The sequence below is a fragment of the Periplaneta americana genome, chromosome 3, assembly GCF_040183065.1.
Source record: "Periplaneta americana isolate PAMFEO1 chromosome 3, P.americana_PAMFEO1_priV1, whole genome shotgun sequence".
Taxonomy (NCBI): Eukaryota; Metazoa; Arthropoda; class Insecta; order Blattodea; family Blattidae; genus Periplaneta; species Periplaneta americana.
In genome coordinates this window covers 47,126,342-47,152,680 of record NC_091119.1, presented here as the reverse complement: position 1 = coordinate 47,152,680, position 26,339 = coordinate 47,126,342, and the positions used below count along the sequence as shown (strand labels likewise).

Here is a 26,339-nt window from a genome sequence, read left to right as displayed (position 1 = left end):
TCAAAAGAGGTAAATAAAAACTAAAAGCTACCCACAATTCTCACATCCTTATAATTAATAATATTATTTCCACATTTGAAAGCTATTTTTCTTGCTCTAGGATTCATTGTCCCAGGAGAAAGAAGCCAAAACAGTAATATAACCTACAACTCAGATAATGGAAAATCCATAACCAATAACCATAAGAGACAGCTCTTTTCCATACCACACCCCAGTCTTCATTTAAAAAGGGCAGTTAACACTACTTTCATGTACACAGTGTTTTAAGTTTAACGTTTAATATTTCAGCAGCATGTTCCTTGACTAATTTAGTATTGGTTTAATGCAATATATGTACTATATATTTACAGATGAATAGTTATATAGTTAATTATGCGAAATAAGTTACACTCTTGCAATTCTGAATATTTTACTGTACGTTTAATTATCGTACATGTCAAAACCAAAGTTGTTAAAAATGTACATATAAAGACATACTTCTGACTTGCTTTTGGAAGAGTACAGTGTTTGGAATCGTCAAGGAACACAGTATTATGATACTTTTAATTTTTTTTTATTTTACTTGAAGTTTTGTACCCTAAAATGTAAGTAAAGAACGAAAATGGTTTCTTCCTTTGAAAAGATGATATATTCAGAATGTTTACTTACTAACAAAACAGCCTCAAACTTCTAAATAAGTTCCTAAAAAAAGTTCAGTTACTGGTACGGTGCAGTAAATCAACAGACAAACATTTTCTTCAGTTCCTAAAACTGTAATCCAGAAACATCCTGCATATTCACAGGCACACAAAGACTCTCTAGGGTCAGTATATATATATATATATATATATATATATATATATATATATATACACATATACAGTCAAGTGCCGATAATTCGCGGTAATTAATGCACGAACTTCCACGAAACATTGAAAATCACAAATTATTTAGTGTCCCTTCAGACAAGGCCACTCTTAGTGGCACGTTAGTGGTGCTATGAACAAGCATTAGTAGTTCATGGGCCATCAATTCCCTGCACCGTCATGACAGTGTACAGGCTTAATTAGAAAAATATGTCACGACAGGATAATTAAGTAACTGAGTAAAAACGGAAATCACAACATTACATCGTCGTCTCCCTTACCCTCCAAAAAAAAAAAAAAAAAAAAAAAAAAAAAAAAAAAAAAAAAAAAAAAATCACGAATTACCTGCAAAGCAAATTAACAGACGAACTTTCGGCGCACGCACGCACGCACACACACACACACAGGGTGTTTCAGAAATACTTTGACAAACCTTGGGGACATGTTATTTACACCAAAAGAAGGAAAAGCCATCTACAATTCAATGGGTGCATCAGCAGACTTGTATCGATATCATTCGATTATCTAACAAAATGAATATTATCATTGGTTACAAATTTAAGTTAAGTTGTTGGATTGTACCTCGAAATGCATTTGAACATAAACTTTCATTGTTAAGAGTTTCTGAATTGATTAAAGTTGCAACACTTGCTACCAAGCTGACAATATCTAACAGATGTTTCATTACGTTCTTTCATTAATAACTAAAAAACTAAGGATTTACGGACATATGTTTATATGAACTTTTTTTCTTCTGTTGGTGTGAGGAACATGCCCGCAAGGTTTGTCAAAGTATTTCTGAAACACCCTGTATATTCATTCAATATGTAAATTTCTACAATTACAGTATGTTATATTATTATTTCAGAATAAAATATTGCTGCTTTGGTCACTGCTTCTACAATAACTAATTATATCCTTCTTTCAGTAGTTCATATAAATGAGAACCATGAAAACCTGCATGGAGACAGTGAGTACCAGAATATCTCTTACTTTATTTTTTCTTTACCCAAAACCTTATAGAAAAATCTCTGTCTTGTCTTAATCTGGCAACACAAAATATGACCAGAAATAAATCTCTGTCTTGTCTTAATCTGGCAACACAAAACATGACCAGAAATGAATCTCTCATGAACAATGTTACAAAAGATTGAGCAAATCCTAAATTAAATGACAAACTTTAATGAAACCAAGATTCACCCACAAAGACGCTTCTGTTCTGTTATCTGTGCATAACAGCAAAAGCAGAGGAGAGGTGCCATCTGCCTATCTATTTTCACGTTGATCACACTTCATACTTAAAGATTTCAGACTTCAGTATAATGATAATCAAAATTCTCGCTGCATCCTCTTAATTATAGATATTCTAAATTGCTCTGCTCAACCTGTTTGAAGGTATAGCTGTGACGACGAAATTCACCTCAACCACACACAAGGCACGACATTATGAGGAATTCATTACCTTGTCCAAGCTGGAGAATGCCAACAAAGAGAATGCTGGAAGCGGTTGGGAGCATGAAGGCAGAATTCCGTATATTCTTGGTTCCAGTAATATGACTTTGTTATGCCCTTGCATAACATCTTAGCGCCCTTCTAGAGAAAGGTTGTCTGGATTCAAAGTAGTAAGAAAAAGATGAAAGAAAGCTGAAAAGAAAATCTGCGAATTGAACCCAGATCTTCAAGCTAATATGTCTCAAAAGAGGGCATGGAAATTAAGCTCTGAACAAGGAGTGATCAGTGTGTACAATTTAACTCCATCTGTAGAAACCTCCATCGCCTATCTAGCACAACAAATAGACTCTAAACAAAGAGAAATCCTTGAAGAATTATGTCATGACCTCCTACTCACACAAACTAGGCCAGACATAATTCGTGAAATAAGCAAATGTATATTTAAAACAAACACGACCTGAAATACTTGAATGCAAAGACCAGTGTACTCAGGCATGAAGTACGTAAGGATTAACAGAAAAACTGAAGAGAGAGAAGCTGCTTTCATACGAGCAAATATGGTAACTAGCTAGTGTTCACCATACAGATGGAAGGAATTCTGTATTGCTAACAGACATAAAGACGTCCAAAAATACAAACAACTGAGAAGAGAGACAATGAGATGGATACACTGAAGAAGTGATTAATACACGAAAAGTTCAGGGAACAGAACTTCATATGCCGGAGGGTTGTTGGGGCGCAGAGGGTCGTTGTCTTGTCTCGTACCAGGTGTGGGTGTCGGTGGTGGGCGGATCCCATCTGCCAGGCCAGTTGACAGCTTGCTGAATATCTCGTTCAACTTATTCTGCAAGATGTCGTTCTGTAACAATGAAAATGTATCATATTATGTAACAATACTGCAATGTTCTATGATATTTGGAAGGATCATACAGTATATCTACTAAATTTATAATGATGAAATGAAACAAAAATGTCCACTTTGGCTATCAATATAAATTAGTAATAATATGAAAAATCTATTGCCCAACTGCCCACATGCACACACTAAAGAAGGTCGTACTAGTGGTAGATTCTTCACAGCAGACCTATTTTGGTGTATTTAATTTTCTAACAAGGAAACCGTTCCAAAAACAATTGTCATTAATGACAGAACTGGAAAACTTATCAGCAGTTTCTCACTGAAGTCACATTCAACTCTGCTAATGGTCATCTTTGCCCATCTTCCTATAACAGATGGTAATGAATTTTGTCTTATAGGTACCTCTAAGTAAGAAATGGAATTTCTCACATTAACAGGCTAGTACAGTGGTTCCCAAAATGTGCTCCGCAGATCCCTAAGAATCTGCCAACACTTATCAGAGGATCCGTGGTTGGTAATATATATTTTGAAATAAATAACATAGAATACTACCTTTTTTCTCGACACGACTGTACTGTGAAAGTTAGTGTATCAACAAGGGTAGATGACCAGATTTCACCCTTACGTGAGCTGGTCTTCGAGCTGTTGTAAAAAACACGACTTTTCTTTTTCAGTTAAGGTGGTCAATTCTATTGAAAACTGAATACCCCCTGGAATAGGGATATGTGGTACATTATTTCCCTATGTACTTAAACTCTTATTCCAGAGGGATATTCAATTTTTGTCTGCTTGGCGAAGGTAGCGAGTTATTAGTTGTTATCTGCTTGGTGTGTATGAATGTTTGCAGTTTTATCTCTCGAGACCAACAGTGTTGTTGTTGTTTTCTAATGCCAGGCGTTTGACAATAAAGTCATTTGACCTCTTGCACACCAATATTTTTCAAAGATATTATCATGACTAGCCACTGAAGCACAGATTTTGAGGTGTTCCGATTCCATTTCTTGGTTTTGAGTTGCACAATGGGCAGTTAGGGGACTGATATATTCCAATTCTATGCAGGTGTTTGGCCAAACAATCATGGCCTGTTGCCAATCTAAATGCAGCTACAGACGATTTTCGTGGTAAATCGGGAATTAACTGTGGATTTTGATGCAGAGAGTTCCATTTTTTCCCTTGGGATTGAGTTATCAAATTTTGTTTGTTGAAGTCTAAGTATGTAGATTTAATAAATCTCTTCATAGAGTAATACATAGATTTAGTAACAGGTCTGTAAGTAGCAGTGCTGCCCTTCTTTGCTAAAGCATCCGCATTCTCGTTTCCCAGGATTCCACAATGGGATGGTATCCATTGGAATACAATTCTTTTATTGAGTGATAATAATTGAGAGAGCATTTTAGTTATTTCTGCTGTTTGAGATGAAGGTGTGTGTTTAAAGACGATTGATAGAATAGCTGCTTTGGAGTCTGACAATATAACTGCATTCCTAAATTTATTGATGTGGCATAGAAGATTCCTGAGACATTCACTTATTGCAATGATTTCACCATAAAAACTTGTTGTTCCATATCCAAGAGATCTATAAAGTGAGAAGAGACAGCACGTAACACCTGCACAGGCACCTTGTTCTTTGGAGATCAAGGATCCGTCGGTGTATAAATGAAGCCAGTTTTGTGGAGGGTACCTAATATTAATTGTCTCTAAAGACAATTGTTTCAGTATTTCAGTGTTTACTTCTGATTTCAGTATTTAATCTGTTAAATTTAGATTATATTCTATATTTAATAGAGTTAAAGGGTTTGCTTTAATTTGTAAGTTTTCTTTTAAATTCGGGATATTGACTTTCTGTTTTAATTCTTGAACAATGGATATGAAACTTTTTTGAGTTGAGACCAACAGTGTAAGAATAAGTTTTTGTAAATGTGCTCGGAGACTTAATGTCTTAATTGCAAAATAATATAATTATGCATGTAATTACTGAAAAAATACACGCAGTTTATAAATATTACAGCATGTTTATGAACTCATGGCTATGCTTGGTAATTAATGTAGTTGTAGACATATTGTCAATGTTAAATACGTACAGAATATAAATATGGGGGCATATTAAATTTATATCTATATTAATCTAGCAATTAATTTAATTTAATTTGAGGATCCATGAATCTTATCTCTAGTCGAAAGGGATCCGTAATCAAAAAGGTTTGGGAACCATTCCGGGCAGATCTTACAGGATCATATCGTGAGACACTAAAAATTACCTTAAAGAAAACTAAGTGTCTTGCCATAGTAAGAAGCTGAAATGTTCTACTGAGTTCATTTAAAAATAATGAACACTTTCTGTGTAATTTGGTGTAGATGTTTTTAAAAATAAATCTACACCAAATCACACATAAAGTGTTCTGAATTTAAGGAGTACAGATTCGACCTTTCCTATTAGTATTACTGAATAAAGAATTCACAGCTTTTCGAAGAATGGCTCTATTCAAAACATTGTGGATTCCTTATTAGCAGCAATGAAAGAAGTCCAAATTATACTTCTTAACAGTGCACCATCACATTCTCCCTCTTTTAGATCAATGTTATGTATATACTGCTGGTCATTTTTTAATAAGACTGGCGAGAGATGACTAGTATTAAGGTTTCTTTCATAACAGACATCACAGGGGCACATATAATAATCACTTACATTTGCATGTGTGCGATCAACCAGAACATGGAAATCTGCAGTGCGGAATGTCTCACTTAGCTGCAATCGTCGCTCTTCTTCTGCCTCCTTGGCATTCTCTGCAGGTTCTGACAAGAGCTTCTTCATTGATTCAAATGTCAACTCCTCTTCTGGATGTTTCTAAATATCATAGTAGAAAGGACAGATTCAGCTCAATTGTATAAAATTGCAATCTTTCAAATTCTGTTTGAGTATTCTTAATGGTATGCCAGAAATAATAAAGAACAGTTCGAATATCACGGTTTTTTTGTGAAGGAAGGCGTTACTCATTATGCAGCATGACGTCGAGATTAATACATCAACATCATGCCTCAATGGTGTTATATTCCGAAGCAACGCAGTTTGGACTTTTCCTATTGCTAGTGAAATATATAAGCAACTCAACGTTTCGAAAGTTGAATTCATTTTCGTATTCAGAAGAACATAGGAACGAGAATTGTATTCAACACTTTTGATCGTTACAAATGGCTGAATCAGACATTAATGTAAGTCACGTAGACAAAGTCATTTGTAATGATCCCAATGAGAAGGATATGCTTCCAAGTTCTTTAGTCACCTGGGGTGTTATGCATAGACATTCCGCTAGTCCGCACTACGAGCGTGCTAAACTAGTCCCGGCTATCGACTGATTACTTGTACAGGATTCATATCATGCGCTAAGAATGTCTATGAATATGGCCCCTGGAGACTACAGCAGATTCAAATCTTTAAAACACTGAGTTTTTTAAATACTTCACTTGCAATGGCAAAGCTCTTAACTGCAAGCTTTTTTGAATAGTGCTTCAATTTACTTTTAAAATTTGTGAACTTTACTTTCTGTAAATGATTCTTTACATTCATCCTCGCTTGAGCCAAAGCCAAACTTCAGAATTAATTAGGTATTAAACTAAATTAGATTCTCTATAGATTTTTTTCAGGTCACAAATTTTATGTTTTTAATTTTAAGTTTTACTTTATTTATGTCATATACAATTAATATGAAAACTGATATTAATATTGGAAATGATAAACCACGTACAGTAAAATCCCTCGTATCCAGCACTCAAATAACGGGCAATACTAAAACAACAGCACTTTTGGCTAAGCAAAAAAAAAGTCATTCATGCGAAAGAAAAGAGTCTGACAAAGATGTGAGTGGCGTTCATAGATCGCACATGTTGCATATTGTGATTACTCTTTACACAGTTCGCACATGAAAACAAAGACAAAAAACCCCGTTATGTTCCTGGAACAGAGGGTAGCATTGGTAATCTGTCACTTGGACTTTGCAAACAATGCGCAGAGACAATACCTTTCAATTTAACACTTGAATTTGCCAGTTTCGAAGGGATGTTGGATGAGTCTAAATACGAAAGTGTGAAATCCTCTGTTCCTACAGCGCATAAAAATTTCATTCGAATGATGGACAGTATCATGGCTACTACCACTAAGCGCTGCTGTTGCACAATGTATTCCGTGAAATCTAAGCAAAATGTCCTTACACTCAAATCATTGAGCACTACTTCACAGTATAGTTGCGACATTGGCTACACCGCTCTTCACGTCACATGAATCACAGGACCGCCATTTAAAATTGTCGTAAGGTTACAAAAACTTTTAGTAATTTTTACGCTATTATGTATTACCTTATTACAATAATTATGAACTGATGAATGCACATTACCGTATTCAGTACTAAAAATAAACATGGTACATACTTCAAAACTTTGCTTTTAATTATCTATATGAAAATTACTAAATTTCAACATGGAAAAAAAAATGCTTGTGCAGTACAGTGTGTCTTTACATAACCTATAAATGTATTTTCCAATTATCTGGCAAAATCAGTTATCTGGTACTGGCTTTTTCTCACAGTTGCTGGATACGAGGAATTTTACTGTAAATATAATTTGTACAATTGCTACCACTACAAGGTTTAAAGACCAATTATTGTTACACTAGAATATTCTCATTTATATCTCACTTCAGAGCAGCTGTGTGAGCTTGAGGAACGAGTGGTGCTAGGAGTGGAAGGAAGGAGATCCAAGTCAGATTCACACTCTATTATCCACCATGTGCTAGATGTCTGCATTACAAAATAATCAACAATAAACTTACTTACAAGGCAAATAGATATATAATGTTGCCTTTCCTTAAATCAAAATCATCTGCACAGAAAACTACTATTACTATAGTCGCATTGCTGTTATTTCCGGCGTGACTCCTCCTCTTTGCTTACGCCTTAGGAAGTGAAGGCTCTATAAAGTCTAGGTAGGTAGTATTGTTCGCCATTTTTTGTTCTTTCATTGCTGCACCATTAAACTTTATCACATCGTAGCTCCTATAATGATAAATCAAACGCACTGTAATTGAGCAAATAATTGAGTGGCAAATAACGTCCTCGTGTATTTTCTGCGAACACCAACAAAAGAGCCAAAATAGCGGACAATTATATTATTTATCGAGCCTTAGGAAGTGCATAACGTCATCAGCAGCAACTCACAAGACGCACATGTTTAAATGTAGTCGACTTGCAACATGATTGGCTGCTGGAAATAAGAGCAACAGGACTACGGTATCTATTCTACTGTTACAAAACCTAAGCTGTCTGTTAAAGCTGTTCTCAGCTCTTATCATTTAAAAGAAAAGGAGGCTAATTCAATTGAAAAAATAATGGTGCATGCACATGTGTTAAGTCAGTTGTTGCTAGAATTAATTGACATTTAGGATATAGGCTATACTTTATGATATGTATTTTCAATTTTTGTAAACAAAACGTTCTGGTGTGTTTATCATCATTTTAAATCCAGCATATGTATCAGTCTGATATATATTAGTAAAACTCTTCGAGTAATGCCATTTATTCCTACCCAGCCCATGACATACGCATCTCATTGTGGCTCTTGGATAATGGAAAATGATGTGAGGGCAAAAAAGCGAGTTTCTCAAGCTTTAAAATTGAGACAAGCCAACTAAGGAAGACATCCCAGACAGAATTGATGGGGTTTGGTATAGGACTAACACTTCTTCCCATAAAAATGTATTGTCACGAAATCAGAAGAAGTAAAAGCTGGATAGATAGGTGGATAGTGTTACTCAGGACATCAGGACACTGGAAATTACAAATTGGAAGAAACAAGCTGAGGATAGAGATACCTGGCAAACGCTTCTGAAGTAAGCCAAGGCCCACCATGAGCTGTTGAGCCAATGATGATGAAGATGATGATGATATGTATCAGTTGAGGTAATGAAACTGCGGTGAATTGTGAGGCATTCACATCTTGTTAATTAAACATGGGTTTCTTCAAATACAGTTGAACTTGGTTATAGCATCATCGAACGGACTAAAGAAATGATGTTGCGATATACGAGTGACGCTATAAGAAAAAATAAATAAATAAGAGTAAATAACTGAAAGAAGAAATACATTCACAATATTACGTATTTTGTACACTACTATAATTTAATTTATAATTGGATGTAGACCTACAGTACTGCAACTTTTTTAAATAGACTATTTTATTACGCTATTTAAAAAAAATTAAAATGCTATACTGGTTTGTAGAAAATAGTGAAATACGGAGTAAAATACTATAATGTACAGTAATTAAAATACATATAGTACTACAACGTTGGTTGAATAAATCTGTAATTTTTTTATACTTCCATTTTATAAAATACTTCTTCTTATCTTCATATTAGGCCCAAAACCTATTCTATGCAGAGATCAGAAGTCCTTTCATCTCTTTCTCGGTCTTTCAGAGCCAACTCTACCTTCAGTCAGGTGATTATCATGTGCTATATGTACAACTCTTTCCAATGCCACGAGAGAAGTATGTTGGTTCCATTCAAATCATCTTATCTCCACCAAGTCGCGAATATTCTGTTATGTTTAGTTGTTCCCTATGTCCTCATTTCTTACCTATCTCTTCTAGATTTACTTATTTTTCTTAAGAAGTTAATTTCGTTTCTTTACTATATGTTGAAACTTTACTGTATCAGCTCTTGTCTCAGCTGTATAAGTCAATATTGGACGAATCATTGCTTTATATATTTTCACTTTAGCATCCAGCCTTAATTTTTTTCTTTCTCCTCTCTCCCTTTAGATTGTATCATTTATACAGCCCAATATTCTTGCTGCCTTGTTTGCCTGATATGTAACTTCCTTATGCAGTCATCCCCAACTAGTTATCTCAACACACAGATAGCTGAATCTGTTTGATAACTTTGCCTTATAGTTCCAACTTAGCAAAATACTGCATCTATAAATCATTCTCGGTTCTTCTTTAACTAAATCCAATTCACGACACAAATCAGGTTTTTTAACCACTCTCAAATTTCTTTTATAACATTAACTTTATTACCTTTCACTCTTAAAACTTTTCTTTTTTTGCATCTTGCTCCATTATACTATATGTAACATATGTTTACAAACGATGTCTGAAGCTGCAATCTTAACAGACTGTTCGGATTATAATATAGTACATAGGTTGGCCTGCTACTGTTGGTAAAGAATTGCTGACATGACAGAAGAAAGAGTTTGGCCAACCCCACACTTCATTCTTTTTTTCTTAGAACTGAGGCATTTTCTGGAACAAGAACTTAACTATAAAATCTTGATTTTAGATCTGGTGAAACAGCATTGCGCAGAATTAAGTCAAATTTTTCTAGAAGGTGCTGTGTTTGTTGGAGGGAAATAATATTTTGTCAAGAGGAAGATACATTATTTAAGATCCATTATATTACGCCATAAATGTAAAAACGACGTAATGTTATGTTAAGTTGTTACTCCAGGATACACCTCAATTCCAGTTCTTGGCCCATAAAATGCTTCTGTCACAGCAACTGAAAACCATATTGGTCATTAATGACATTACCAGCACCCTATGAATTCCTCTCAACGGCAGTCCCTGTACGTACAACATGAATGTTTAAAGAATTTACACTGTTGCCAAATGTCAGTGTAAACAAGTTGCTTATTAAAAAGATGCTGTTATAGAAATAATGAATTATATTTGTGTAAGGTAGATAAAAACCATACTTCTTAATGATGTTGCTATAACTGAGGTGTTACACGAACCGTGGTCACTATAACCAAGTTCAACTGTATTTGTATTATATTAAAGTTTCTATTGCAATATAATACATGTGAATTTTATTCATATTCTCAATTCTGAAAAAGAAAAAAAATCTCAAATAATTTTGACACTGCTACAGATATTGTACCACTACATGACAGCTGGTAAGAACTTTGCTCATGAACTCAAAATAAATCTGTGTCAAATTCAAAGTAAAAACACAATTTCGACTTGAACAGTTGAACTTCACATTCACTGTTTCTAGATCATCACCATCAACATCACCACCATAATCATCATCATCAACACCATCATCATCATGATACCTGTTGGTCCATTCTGGCTCAATTTTCAAACTGGTGTCTCCATCTCATAGTAAGTCGTCTTGTGTTTCTTTTCCCACATGAAGTTTAATTTATTATATTCTTCGGTATTCTATAGTTTGCCATTCTATTAACACACAGATCCCAGTTTTCTTGATACATCTTGATTATTATTAAGACTGATGTTACTTGTAAATGATCTCTTATTCCTGGTATCATTTTTTATCTATAATTCTATAGTCTACTATGATCTTAAAGGTCTCATTCAGCAATCTCCATTCACTTTTTTATCCACTTCCATTAATGTCAAGCATTCAGATTCACAGAGTAGCAAAGAAATAGTTAAAAATTTAGAAAACCTTTAAAGTGTGTCAATTCTTACTTTTTTATTATATTTTTATGTTCGTCTTTTTATACCACAAAGAAGTTGGAATTTATTTATTTTTATCAAAGATTCGGTTTTTTGCCAAACTTATTTAGAAACCTACATAAATGAATTCTTTCACCTACTCTATTATTTTATTGTATTCCTAGATTACATTATGTTTAATTACACTAGACTCTTGCTAATCTGGCCTCTCAATTATCCAGCCTCCTCCTAATGTACTTCCTATCACTTCTACAATAATAGTTTTCTGAGAAATTTGCACTGGTGCCATGTATTATACTGTATTACTTATACATCTATATACGTACATGTATATACATAATACACTCCAGGCACATGTAAAATGTTCTAGTTTCGATTCAGAAATGCAAATGCAGTGGTTGGTGCAGCTTATAACTAGAGACAGTCAAAATTCGTGACTCACAAAATCGCGAAAAACCAAAAAAATATCACATAAAAAATATCGTATAATTACACGTTTCAACTCGCGAAACACTCGCGAAAAATCGCAAAAATCCTTGACTCGCGAATTTAGCATATTTTCTGTCGTTATTCGCGAAAAGACGCAATTTTTCAGTAATTAATAAGAAAGAAGAGGCATTCATTTCAGCACTTTCTGCAGCTAAAAGGCTCCAAGGCAGGTCTATTCCCTCTCCCTGTTCCAACTAGGTGGAACTCTTGGCTGGAATCAGTAGAATGGTTGGCAAACAACTGGAAAGTTCTTTTCGAATTCCTTCAATCAGACCAAGGGGAAACTTTCAGTGCTGCTTCTTTGCACATCCATAGCTTGAATGAAGATGAACGGAAAATCATTCAAGCAGAGGCTATTTTTGTTAAGTCACTGTCTTCTCTCCTCAAGCCAATGCTCACTGATTTTTAGACCAACTCTAAGTCAGTCGCTGGGGAAGTTTACCCTAAGCTGAAAAACTTTAAGAATGACTAGCATTGCTTTCGGATGATATTTTCAGTGACGTGCTAAATCAGAACTTAAGTGAGCTGAAAAGCCAACACAAAGAGAGGGCGGTCATTGAAATGAAGAGTGCTGAAAGGCAAATGGAGGTTAAACTAGAGAAATTAATGCTGGGAGATCCTGCTCGTAAACTTCAACTGGTATCAGAACTGTTTTACAAACAGAATTTGTTAAGAATGATGCAACAGAAAGCAATTTGAAGCCTCTCTTTGATCAGGTGCCAACCTTAAAGAATCTATCACCTGATGTAGCAGTACATGCATACAGTGAACTGAAGGACATAGTTAAAAATAGTCCTGGACTTTCAGTGCGAGAAGGTTTGCTGTCGTTACGTGAAGATCACAGTGATTTTGTGGACAGAGCACTCTAAGCTATATGGGTTCCAGTTTATAATGTTGACTGTGAACTTTTTTTTTCACAGTTCTCATGTGTGCTAACAAATAGAAGAACAAACCTTACAATGACAAACTTAGAACTGTTGTCTGCTTACAGCTTTGAATGTTAAATAATGTTAAGTATCTTAGAATTGTTGCCAATGTAAAACTTGGAATATACAGGGTGATTTCGTTCGAAGTGTACAAACTCAGGAGATGATTCTTGAAAGGATAAGGAACAAACATGGTATAATGAACATACGTCTGGAAATGCATAGGTTCTGTGCCATACGCGTTTATTTATTCATTCCTTCAACACTACTACAATGCAATGCACAACACAGTGTCATGAGGCCACAGTTAGAGGAGGTGTTCGAAGTGACTCCCACGGGCCTCAAGGCATGCGTGTACGCGCCATAGCAGAGACTGCAGCACACGTTCAAATATGTTGTTGTTGTTTTCTAATGCCAGGCGTTTGACAATAAAGTCATTTGACCTCTTGCACTCCAGTATTTTTCAAAGAGATTATCATGGCCAGCCACTGAAGCACAGATTTTGAGGTGTTCCGAATCCATTTCTTGGTTTGAGTTGCACAATGGGTAGTTAGGGGAGTGATATATTCCAATTCTACGCAGGTGTTTGGCCAAACAATCATGGCCTGTTGCCAATCTAAATGCAGCTACAGACGATTTTCGTGGTAAATCGGGAATTAACTGTGGATTTTGATGCAGAGAGTTCCATTTTTCCCTTGGGATTGAGTTATCAAATTTTGTTTGTTGAAGTCTAAGTATGTAGATTTAATAAATCTTTTCACAGAGTAATACGTAGATTTAGTAACAGGTCTGTAAGTAGCAGTGCTGCCCTTCTTTGCTAAAGCATCCGCATTCTCGTTTCCCAGGATTCCACAATGAGATGGTATCCATTGGAATACAGTTCTTTTATTGAGTGATATTAATTGAGAGAGCATTTTAGTTATTTCTGCTGTTTGAGATGAAGGTGTGTGTTTAGAGACGATTGATAGAATAGCTGCTTTGGAGTTTGACAATATAAATGCATTTTTAAATTTATTGATGTGGCATAGAAGATTCCTGAGACTTTCACTTATTGCAATGATTTCTCCATCAAAACTTGTTGTTCCATACCCAAGAGATCTATAAAATGAGAAGAGACAGCACATAACACCTGCACCAGCACCTTGTTCTCTGGGGATCAAGGATCCATCAGTGTATAAATGAAGCCAGTTTTGTGGAGGGTATTTCAGTGTTTACTTCTGATTTTAGTATTTCTTCTGTTAAATTTAGATTATATTCTATATTTAATAGAGTTAAAGGGTTTGGTTTAATTTGTAGGTTTTCTTTTAAATTCGGGATATTGATTTTCTGTTTTAATTCTTGAACAATGGATATGAAACTTTTTTTAATTTTCAATCTACAGAGAGGACTCTATGAATGCCAACTGTTTCCTGGTAATCTGATAAGTTTTTCACACTGAATCAGTGCTTTTTCTTCTATTGTCATTTTGATGCTGGTAATATTAGTGAGGAACCTCACAGAAACTATTGGAGTTGTTTTTATTCCACCAGTAATGAGTCTGAGAGCTTGGTTTTGAACATATCCTATTTCGTTTATGAAAGGTGAAGTAATTAAAATTTCTCCGCAGTATGTCAGCACTGGCTGTATAAACATTTTGTATGTAGTGTTCAAAGTATTCCTAGAGCATCCCCATTTCTTTCCTGCTAGTCTTTTAAGAAGGCAGAATCTTTTACGAGCTTTTTCAGAAATGTATTTCAAATGGTTGCTCCATGTTAACTTACTATCGAAAATAACTCCAAGATATTTGGATTCATAAGTCCTAGGAAGGTGTTGGCCATTGTATTGGACATTGAATTCTCTTTCTTTTTTATCAAGTGAAAATATTTGGTAGTTACTTTTGCTTAAATTGAGTGTCATCAAATTTGATGTATTCCATTCATGTAGTTGATTTAGAGCTTTAAGAGCAGAATTTTGAATTTTGTCTCTATGTCTGTAAGATCCGGAAGTCCACAGAACTATATTATCCAGGCTGCATCCAGATGTTACAGGCAGCACGAATGTGTTGTCCCAGTGTCTGCACATCCGGGATGGGTTCAGCATACACGATTGCTTTGAGGTGCCCCCACAGGTAGAAATCTAACAAGTTGAGGTCAGGTGACCGAGGAGGCCATGGAATTGGACCTTCTCGTCTGATCCATTGACCGTAGAAGATGTTGTTGAGATGCCTCCTCACCTCACGGTAATACGAAAATGGGCTGGAACACCATCATGTAACAACCACATAACCATTCCTACTGCACAAGGAACGTCTTCCAACAGGGGAGGGAGTGTCATCCACAAGAAGTTGAGATATGCCTCGCCTGTGAGGCGTCCTGGAAGGACGACTGGTCCAACGAGACAGTTGCCAATAATCCCCGCCCAACATTGAGACTGAAACGGTGCTAATGGTTCACTTCCATCATAGCATGGGGATTCTGCATATCCCATACATGATTGTTGTGGAGGTTGATGATGCCACCCCTCGTAAACGTGGCCTCATTTGTGAATAGGATGGATGACAGGAAGTTCCGATTATGGGTGACCTGTCCAAAGAACAAGCGACAAAACCGTTTCCACAGAGGAAAGTCCCTCGGTAACAAGTCCTGCACACGTTGCACGTGATAAGGGTAGTAACAGTTCTCATGGAGAATGTTCCACAGGTCGTCTGGCTTACACCACATTGGCGAGCCACCTGCCTGGTGCTGATACGGCGATCTTGTTTCACAGTGTTTATCACATCTTCCTCCAAGGCTGGGGTACATATCTGGGGCACCTGCCCTTCATGGTGACCCAGTCCCGTAAACGAGCCTGTCTCAACGAAACGACGAAAAATTCTTGCAAACGTATGTTGCAGGTGCTGTTGATGAGGGCACTTTTCCCGGTACAGCCGCCAGCCCATTGCCAAGTGCTTGTCCGTATGTAAATATCATGTCAGCCTGTTCGTGATTGGTGTATCTGACCATCGTAACTTAGCACTGCACTACCTACACAAACACGTCCACGTTAGGTTTAGTCGGCACTACCATTGAAGTGGATGTCTACATAATGTTACCGATACAAATGCTCGCTACCGTCATGGGGAACAGTACCGCTCTCTAGTGAGGAAAGCATGCATTCCTCGACCTACATTCATTATACAATTTTTGTTCCTTATCCTTTCAGAAATCATCTCCTGCTGTTTGTAGACTTTCAACGAAATCACTCTGTATAATTAGAATTGTCAATTATCTTAAGCAATATAATAATTTAATAAAACAGGTTGAAAATTTCAGGTTTACTCAAGAAATTTTAGTTTTCACTCAAGAATTTTTATCCTTTTTAACTAAGAATTTTAGGCCCTTTTATTCAAGAATTTTGACTGTCTCTACTTATAACATTAAATTTAACGACATTTTAAGCACTCTCACTAATTTGGCACATCTCTGTGCAAGGAATGGCCAGATTAGCAAAAGTCTACTGTATTAGTGAGTGATATGTGCCATTGTAAGTGGGTACTTAAAGGAAAACATACACTGAAAATCAAATTACTTCCTCAAAAAACAGTGGAATCTAAAGAAACAAGCAAGATGATATTACATACCCTTTGCACACCAGGTGAGGATGATACACTGTCCACCTCAGCCTGGATGGCGTTAAGGTCAGCAGCACTCGCTCGCATCCCTGTTTCCACCCAGGAATGTCTATGCCCCATATTTATGCCAGGTGGGCCTCCTGCTCCATATGGAGTCACATGCTGTAGTCTGGCAACGTCGAAGCCTGCACCTTTGAGGCAGTCATGAACTGCTTGTTGATCCACCAACACATCAGGTCCAGCCTGGGAGGGGGACTTGCATCCCTCAGGATCGTAATGTACTAGCAGCTCTGGCAGAAAATGCGTTGCATTTGAACGCCGCGCCTCAATCACCTGCAAAATCATACTTAACAATAATATTTTGAAAGCACACACACACAAAGGGATTTCTGAAACACTGCCAAACTATCATAGGTTTCCTGCTATTTCACACTGTGTAGGAATACTTCTATGAATATATGTCAATTTTAATTGCAGACTTCTCCAGAATAAGGATGTAACCAACAACACTATAATTTTTCAGGAGAAAAGAAAACAATTTCAGGGACATATTTCATATACTGTACTTAATAGCAGAAACACACAGGAGGAGAAAATAAAACAGTCACTAATATTGGGATGTTAAGAAGGAGAATTAAGATTGCATAACAATATTTGTTACTGCCAATGCACAGTGCAGACAGAGTGGACAACAAAATTTTCACCACAAATTAAATTTACAACAGAGCTTTACAAATAGGAGAATAATTATTATGGCCTCTTTCTTCATTATCAATTAAAACAAATGCATTCACTTTCCCACAATAAAATGAATAAACATGTATCGATACATATATAAAAAAATAATTAATTAATAAACACTGTTTCAGTAATATACGTTACCTGGCACTCTTTAAAGGAAAATTTCACTGTACAAAACTACAGAATTTCAATTTACCTTCTCTGCATACTCCATAAGTGGAGTGATGGGCACCACATTAGGGATCAATATCAGCAGGCTTGCCACCACAGCATGCAGATTGTTCTTTTGTGCAGCTGTCAGCGAAGCATTTGTCAGAGCCATGTCCTATGAAGAGACAAACAGGATCTTCAACACAGCTCATTATGAAACACCCCAACACAGCCACTACAATTCATTGAACATCAGTATTCATCCACTAGTTTGGTGTGTGAAAAAATTCCATTAGGACTTTGAAATTAACTCAAGGAATTCCTATCGTTGCGTGCTCTATAGATAGGCTTGCTGTACGGTATGTCCCAGTTAAACCTGGACAATCCCAGTTTGAAGATACTGTCCTAATTTAAAAAATACAATTTAAATGTCTTATGATTCTTTAGTTGATTCTTCAAATTAATTCGTATGTAAGAAATTTCACCCTGTAGAAGAGACGAAAGATTAACGTGTGAAAAGAAGAAAGCATACAGAACTCTTTGAGCATAAAATTATTTTGATGAGGTTAACTAATGCTATTTAAAAGAGTAATTAATTTCATATAATCTCTGTGACTGTGGTATGAACATAATGGTGTTCAGGTAAAGGGGTATGTCATTTTTTTGTCCAGGTAGAATTTTGTTCCCCAGATGAACACACAAGTTAAATTATACAAGTGGTGTGCAAAAATAAAAGATTACTAGCAGTTGATGCGTTTTATTTGTGTAGAAAATTATTTGCAATAAGGGTTCCAAATTTTATTTTCATTTATCTCTGAACTCATTTTTATGATTTATCTCCCTTTACCCAAACACCACATGTGCACACAAGACTCTGCACTCAGCTTTTGGTTTATCTATGAGCTAGGTACTTATGTTGCAGCAATCAATTTGTTGTAACTATGTAAGTTTATAACCACCGTTTGAAAAAGCATTTGTCTGCTCGTTTGTGATGTGTGAAAAAAATTCAGATTTTTTTTTTAAATTGTGCTTCTGTAATTCGACTATACTGACTAGTGAAATTTTTGCATGACTGGTGAGCCACCATAAAATTTTTAAAGCCCTGTCCATAACTACCTCAAGATACTTGTTATAAAAATTAATTTGCATTTAAAAACTTTAAATTTATTACTTCTCTGTACAGAATTTTTCTAATTCTTTTTAGTAATTTGAACTTCATTTTTAATTTAATGTCAAAAATAGAACTCAATTTGTAATTATTTTATCATATACTTCGACTGCTCCATGTGTTCAAAAAACTCTCATTTAGAAAATAAATTAAATCTAATGGTAAGCCTAATCTATATTTTATAACAAGGTCACAAAAGGAAAATGATCAAGACTCCTTTAAGAAATATTTGAGAAAGGCGGTTTTAATATTTAAAAGTTCAAGAAGCTATTATTTAAACATTTACTGGTGGGAACTCATTGATGGAGAAAGCAAAATTTTACTATCTGTTATGATGATTTAGACAATGTTAAATGTTATGCTTTATTTAACGACGCTTGCAACTCCTGAGGTTATATCAGCATCACCAGTGTGCTAGTATTTTGTCTCACAGGAGTTCTTTTACATGCCAGTAAATCTATTGACATGAGCTTGTCGCATTTAAGCACACTTAAATGCCATCAGTCTGCCCAGGATCAAACCCGCAACCTCGGGCATAGAAGACCAGCGCTATACCAAGTATCCCAACCAGGCCGAATTTAGACAATGTTATCTTTCATAGAATACAACAACGGAAAATTAAACAAAACATCAAAGTGTAGCAGAAGAGTTAACAAAGTCCTATCTTAATCAACAGAGGAATGGAACAAGTGTATGAATTTAAAATGGAAAATTTATATTTATTACTTTCTCTGCAGAAATACATAAGAAAAACATGACAATTTACTTTATCTCAATCTGGATGGATCTTAATCATTACTTCTATGTAACCTGCACATGAGTCTCAGTAAACTGGTAACGGTATTTAGGAAAGTATAGTATTAATGAATGAATGAATGAATGAATGTTGGCAATGATCAATGACAATAAATAACACAACATTACCTTTGTCAAACATAAATTTTACTAAGGCTCTTGTCTTAACAGAGCTGACTTTCCAGCACAGAAAACTGTTGCTCTATCCACGTAGTGAATATCGTTAACTACAAAGTCTTACCTCCTATTGTAAAATAACAAGAATTGTAACAAAAGAATTGAATCTTGACAAGAGTGAGATATGCCTACACTCAATAATTTTTGCCTATAGCCCTCTAATGCAGGGTTAATACTATTTTATGCATTGTATATCTAGGGCAAGGGCTAAGTGACTTTTCCATTAATAACTTCAAAACATTATTTCTCGTATTTCTTTTTAGGTACCTGGATGCTGATGACAAGTCGCAGCATCTCCATAACAGTTTCTTCAGACGACAACTCAACACACAGCAGAGCAAGTGTCGTGTACACAGCCTCAATGTTCTCCACTGTGTTGTTGGCCTGCTCCAAGCTCTCATACAAGCTGCGGTAGATCTCAGGGCCATGCTTCCTGATGAAGATGATGTCTGGGCGAGAGCTCTTCTCCAATACCAGCTCCAGATCCCCAATATTCACACTATAAATTAACAAATTCATACACAACTCTGCACCAGTTCCACATGTCCACATTATAAAATAAAAGTTAATTTACACATAGTTCTACACAAGCTCCAGGCCGTCAATATTCACACTGTAAAATAACAAATTCCTTCACAATTTTGCACAGTTCCACATATTCACACCATAAAATAGGAAATTCATTCAAAATTCCACACCAGTTCCACATATTCACACCGTAAAATAACAAATCTATTCACAACTACACACAAGGCAAGGCTCACATATTCCCACTGTAAAATAACTCGAGAGATGGACGGGGAGAGAAAGAGGGAGGGGAGGGAGAGGGATGAATATATATATATATACTTACTTATTGCTTTTAAGGAACCCGGAAGTTCATTGCCGCCCTCACATAAGCCCCGCCATCAGTCCCTATCCTGAGCAAGATTAATCCAGTCTCTATCATCATATCCCACCTACCTCAAATTCATTTTAATATTATCCTCCCATCTACGTCTCGGTCTCCCCAAAGGTCTTATTCCCTCCGGCCTCCCAACTAACACTCTATATGCATTTCTGGATTCGCCCATATGTGCTACATGTCCTGCCCTTCTCAAACGTCTGGATTTAATGTTCCTAATTATGTCAGGTGAAGAATACAATGTGTGCAGTTCTGCGTTGTGTAACTTTCTCCATTCTCCTGTAACTTCATCCCTTTTAGCCCCAAATATTTTCCTAAGAACCTTATTCTCTAACACCCTTAATCTCTGTTCCTCTCTCAAAGTGAGAGTCCAAGTTTCACAACAATACAGAACAACCGGTAGTGTAATTGTTTTATAAATTCTAACTTTCAGATTTTTTGACAGCAGACTAGATGACAAAAGCTTCTCAACAGAATAATAGCAGGCATTTCCCATATTTATTCTGCGTTTAATTTCTCCTCCCGAGTATCATTTATATTTGTTACTGTTGCTCCAAGATACCTGAATTTTTCCACCTCTTTGAAGGATGTCTCCAATTTTTATAGTTCCATTTCGTACAATATTCTGGCCATGAGACATAATCATATACTTAGTCTTTTTGGAATTTACTTGCAATTAATTTTGCACTATGAACTTCTGTATCATTTTAAAAATTGAAATAATTTTGTTCAACTTGTTAATAGCTCCCCCTCCCCACCCATTCCCAAAATGTAAGCATAAATGTTTAGTGACTTTTGTCATGAAAATCGCATGTCTTAATTATTATCAGCGAGAAACTAGAGTGAAAAATGAATAAAAGTGGTAGTTGTCCTATGTATGTTCAAAGTAAAGTCAATTTCGTACTACTTTTCTACATACAAAATTGCAGTATTATTCTATTATGTCACCCATCTGAAGAATATTTTCAATGGAATGATTCAGCATTCACTTATAAACATAATATACCACAGAAATAATCATTCTTTTATGCAGCAAACATCAACACTAGTCATTCATTGCACTCACGTGGGTTTAAGCAACTTCTCTAAGTTGTGATGGCGATCAATAAGGGTGTGCAGAATTTTCTGCACAAGAAGACGCATATCTGGATCTGCAGCCAATGACATACGCAGCAGAGGTTCCAGGAAAGACATGGGGAAAGTGGTATTGAAGTGTATTGTCTGGTACTTGGTGCCAACCTGAAAAAAAAAAAAAAACATATTCACAATACGAGTCCACTCTAAGACACTACAAAATGTTTATTATAAACATAAACATCCTTTATTTGCTATTTATGAAGATTTGTGGTCTTAAACATCTTAACAAAGTTAATAGATCACGGTAATTCTATTTTATTTCTGTTGATTTTTTTAAGAACTGACAATTCATTTCGAATATGACTGACAACATTAATGTCAAATGCTAATAATCATGAATCATGGACCAGAAATGTTGTGTAAAACTAATACTTTCTCAAATATGGAACATTACCTACCTACTAGTAATTTCTTTTTTTTTTAGTAGGTTATTTTACGACGCTTTATCAACTTCTAGGTTATTTAGCGTCTGAATGAGATGAAGGTGATAATGCCGGTGATATGGGTCTGGGGTCCAACACCGAAAGTTACCCAGCATTTGCTCATATTGGGTTGAGGGAAAACCCCGGAAAAAACCTCAACCAGGTAACTTGCCCCGACCGGGAATCGAACCCAGGCCACCTGGTTTCGTGGCTAGACGTGCTAACCGTTACTCCACAGGTATGGACACCTACAAGTAATAACTACATTACACCAACCCACCATCTAATATGAATTTACGAACATAGATTCTCTATAGGATTCTATGAAATTACTGCAACCAAACTAATGTCAGCCAAATGACAGTGGACCTGTTTTTATTACACAAACCTATGCCTGATAAATAAAAAAATTACTTTATCGAAGATAAAAAGGTTAGGTACAAATTTTTTCAGAATACTCTTTCATTTCCTGTCACAATTGTCTGTTTTCATCACTGACTATCAATCACTATAGACAATATTCTTGTAAATAATAAATTTCTTTCAATGGTACATGACTGCCAGCCACTGCCAACTACATGCTCATTCCTCAATCATACTTGGCAAGAGTTTACCAATGTTATAGACTGTGACGAAAATACTGTCATCTGAAATAACCCTTCTGACAAAATATAAAAAAGAAAATTAGTGTGTAGACTCTACATACGGCAAAAGTGAAACTTCTTAAGCTGTAAGTAATCTTTTTACATGGTGTGTGGATAAGCTTCAGGGCTTCTACCGCGTTGTCTTGGTGTTATTGGCTGACGTTTCGACCGCTGTGTTGTGGCCATCTTCAGAGCAGTTGTTGGATAAGGAAATAGTCTGCCAGTACTTATATATATAGTAGTCTCGATGGGAGGGAGTACTTGCTGTGATAGGTCGTAGGTTCTCCTTCTGGCATCTGATTGGTCCTACATGGTCCAATCCGGTTGAGGTCTGTATGAAGGGGAGTATTCATATTAAATACTGGCCCTCATAAGGTCCGAAAGAGTGACCTTGATACCGTGCCCGATGTCCGGATGAAGGGGGGGGGGGGCGCCGCATACATGTGGAGACCTGGTTTCTCGTTCCTAAGTATAGGTTGTAGGTTCTTCTTCTGGCATCTGCTTGGTCCTACGTGGTCCAATCGGGTTGGAGTCTGTGTGAAGGGGAGTATTCATATTAAATACTGGCCCTCATTTAATATGAATACTTCTTCTGGCATCTGCTTGGTCCTACGTGGTCCAATCGGGTTGGAGTCTGTGTGAAGGGGAGTATTCATATTAAATACTGGCCCTCATTTAATATGAATACTCCCCTTCATACAGACCTCAACCGGATTGGACCATGTACGACCAATCAGATGCCAGAAGGAGAACCTACGACCTATCACAGCAAGTACTCCCTCCCATCGAGACTACTATATATATATATATATATATATATATATAAGTATACTGGCAGACTATTTCCTTATCCAACAACTGCTCTGAAGATGGCCACAACACAGCGGTCGAAACGTCAGCCAATAACACCAAGACAATGCGGTAGAAGCCCTGAAGCTTAGCCACACACCATGTACACCAGCCGTGGAAGCCTACGTGAACACTTAATCTTTTTACATGTTCATACAATAGAGATGATAAATTAGGGTTAAATTTAACATTTCTATACTCAATGTTCTTCAAAATTTAAAAATTAAGCAATTGGTTAATGATAGTATAACATAATATAGCAACACCTTGAGAAGTTTTAACATTTCGCAGGGTATTCATTTGAATGCCTCTAGAAGAGAATATTAATGACTGAACAACAAAATGGCGGTGTTTATATTTCAGTTTTATATTATTTCCATATAAAGCATGGGGCTCTACCTCCATGCCCCCCAAGTGCCTTCATGGCATGTTAACGGGATACCTTTACCTTTTTATTATTTCCATATTGTATATGTAAACCTTATTTCTAAAAGATTTGGCTAACTCACAACCCCACATCTTCATAGTAACTAGTTTTCCAGTTTTACTTTTTCCAATGCATAATGAAATTAATCTATTTCGGCAGCTGTAGGCAGTAAAACTGTCAGCACAGATGGAAAAAATTCCCAAAACAATTTTTTCGGCATCAAGGATGAGAGAGAATTTTTCTCTGCTCCACCCATCCTTCATCATATGATAATGCAGATAATGCAGAATTCCGTGGTAATGAAGGGGATGAACTGAACAGTTAATCGAAAAAATCGGATTATCTGTACCATAAAATATTTTCGTAAATTAAGTGAATAAGAGCTGAAGTTTCGTAATTTCCTCCATGGTCTTGTGTTTAACACACTAGGCAGTGGATCAGAAGTTCACTAATTTAAGTCTGGTTGACAACGACGGGTTTTTAAGGGGCAAGGAAACTCCTTGTAATGGCTGTCAGCGGAAAGATAGGAATAGTACGCCTAGAGGTCTCATGCTGTAGATTTACATACTCTATACACTTTATCCTCGATTTTATTAAATCGCATATTCTGATGCGAGATGAGCCACAGTTTCTGTTTCCCCAAATCACTCAATTATTTGCATTTTTTCGATACTTATCACAAAACGTTTTCTTTTGACACTAATGGAATACATTTTATATAGAAGTTGTCCAGTACAGCAACTCGAACAGTAGATCAAACTGGATAAGTGTTAAGGCTTGTAATAACACACTCTAGAAAAAATATGTATTAATATAACGTACAGTAGTACTTCATAATGTGTTTCTGTAGCAAAAAAAAAAAAGTGAGAGAAAGATGGTCAGATAATCCGTCCATCGGTTAATAGGGTGTCAGATAATCGGGGTTCTATTGTACTTCAGTACATCACAATAATATGATATGCGTAAATAATTACTTAGTGATCTAAGACGGTGCTCATTCTGTCGGATCCCGGCTACTTAGTCACTTGTAATGAGTGCACCTCTGCACATAGTGTGTTGGACATTGTGCCACTGTCACACATCTGTGACACAGTGCATGAGGATTGGCCACTAAAGGGAAACTAAGAGGTGGAACTTAAACTGAGAGGATTCAACGCGGCATCGGAATTGGAATTCGGTGCGGCTTAGTGGATAAAGTGTCAGGACATAGAGCTGAAAACCCAGGTTCAAGTCCCAGTGCCAGAGAGAATTTTTCTCCGCTCCATCCATCATATAATAATGCAGAATTCCTGCATGGAAATATCATACATACTTCAGTACATCACAATAATACTGGCGTCAATGCCTGGAATACTCATCATCATCATCTTCACTTCATGGTTTAGGCTTAGTGCCTGTTCCGTCTTCACATTTTATTCAGTTCCACCTCTTCCTAGAACGTCCGATATCTCTTTTGCCTTTAGGTTGGTACTGTTGTATCAGTGCTGGAATTCTTTCATTATCCATTCGAGACAGGTGTTTTTTCCACTTTCCTTTATAATCTTCAACTTTATCGTTTATGTTGTATATATTTAGTTCTTTACGGATATCCTCATTTCTTATCAGATCCCTTCTTGTACATCCCTTTACTCTGCGAAGAAACCTCATCTCTGCAGCCTGTAATTTACTTTTATCTCGTTCTTTAATTATCCATGATTCACATCCATATGTCAACACAGGTACTGCCATAGTTTTATAGAACTTTAGTTTTGTTTCTTTTCTAGTTTTATTTTTTAGTGTTCTATTTATTGTTCCGCATATCCACTGAAATTTGCTTATTTTGTTGTCAATATCTCTATCTACATCATAAGTTATGTTACAACCTAAATAATCAAAATGAGATACTTGTTCTATGGGCTTATTATCAACTATTATTTTTGTACGAATTGGAAATTTACCACTGTGGGCCATTACTTTAGTTTTATGAGTTGATATGCTCAAATTATAGTCTTCTTTTCCTAGTAGGTGTAGTTTGTGAATGGCATATTGCAATTTTTCTTCACTGTCTTGTATTAATGTTACATCATCGGCAAACATTAGAATATTTAAAAATGTATCTTTACTAATCTTTATACCTGGATTCACCTCCATTTTCCATTTTTTAATTAAGTCATCTAGATATATGTTGAAGAGACTAGGTGATAGGCTACAACCTTGTCTGAGTCCTTGATTTATTCTTATTTCTTCTGTTTTCGATGTTCCTGTGTTTATTATTATCTTTGTGCCTGGAATACTATACAAGGAATATGTT

The 26,339-nt window shown here is 36.0% G+C and overlaps 1 protein-coding gene across 3 annotated transcripts in view; it reads right to left on the bottom strand.

The window, feature by feature from the left end:
- Nucleotides 1-1,574: 1,574 nt before the first annotated feature.
- stmA (Protein EFR3 homolog stmA) overlaps nt 1,575-26,339 on the bottom strand; it is a 42,028-nt gene continuing 17,263 nt past the window's right edge. For 2 of the 3 annotated variants that reach the window (XM_069820486.1, XM_069820487.1), the window contains exons 11-16: nt 21,637-21,809; nt 19,934-20,165; nt 17,573-17,701; nt 16,645-16,968; nt 5,843-6,001; nt 1,575-3,156 (exon numbers count right to left, since the gene is read on the bottom strand). In XM_069820486.1, the coding sequence (XP_069676587.1) occupies nt 2,980-3,156; nt 5,843-6,001; nt 16,645-16,968; nt 17,573-17,701; nt 19,934-20,165; nt 21,637-21,809 (1,194 nt within the window). In that variant the 3' untranslated portion in view covers nt 1,575-2,979. Of the gene's footprint in view, nt 3,157-5,842; nt 6,002-9,081; nt 9,238-16,644; nt 16,969-17,572; nt 17,702-19,933; nt 20,166-21,636; nt 21,810-26,339 lie in introns of those variants that run through there. The other variant, XM_069820489.1, reaches the window with a different exon arrangement.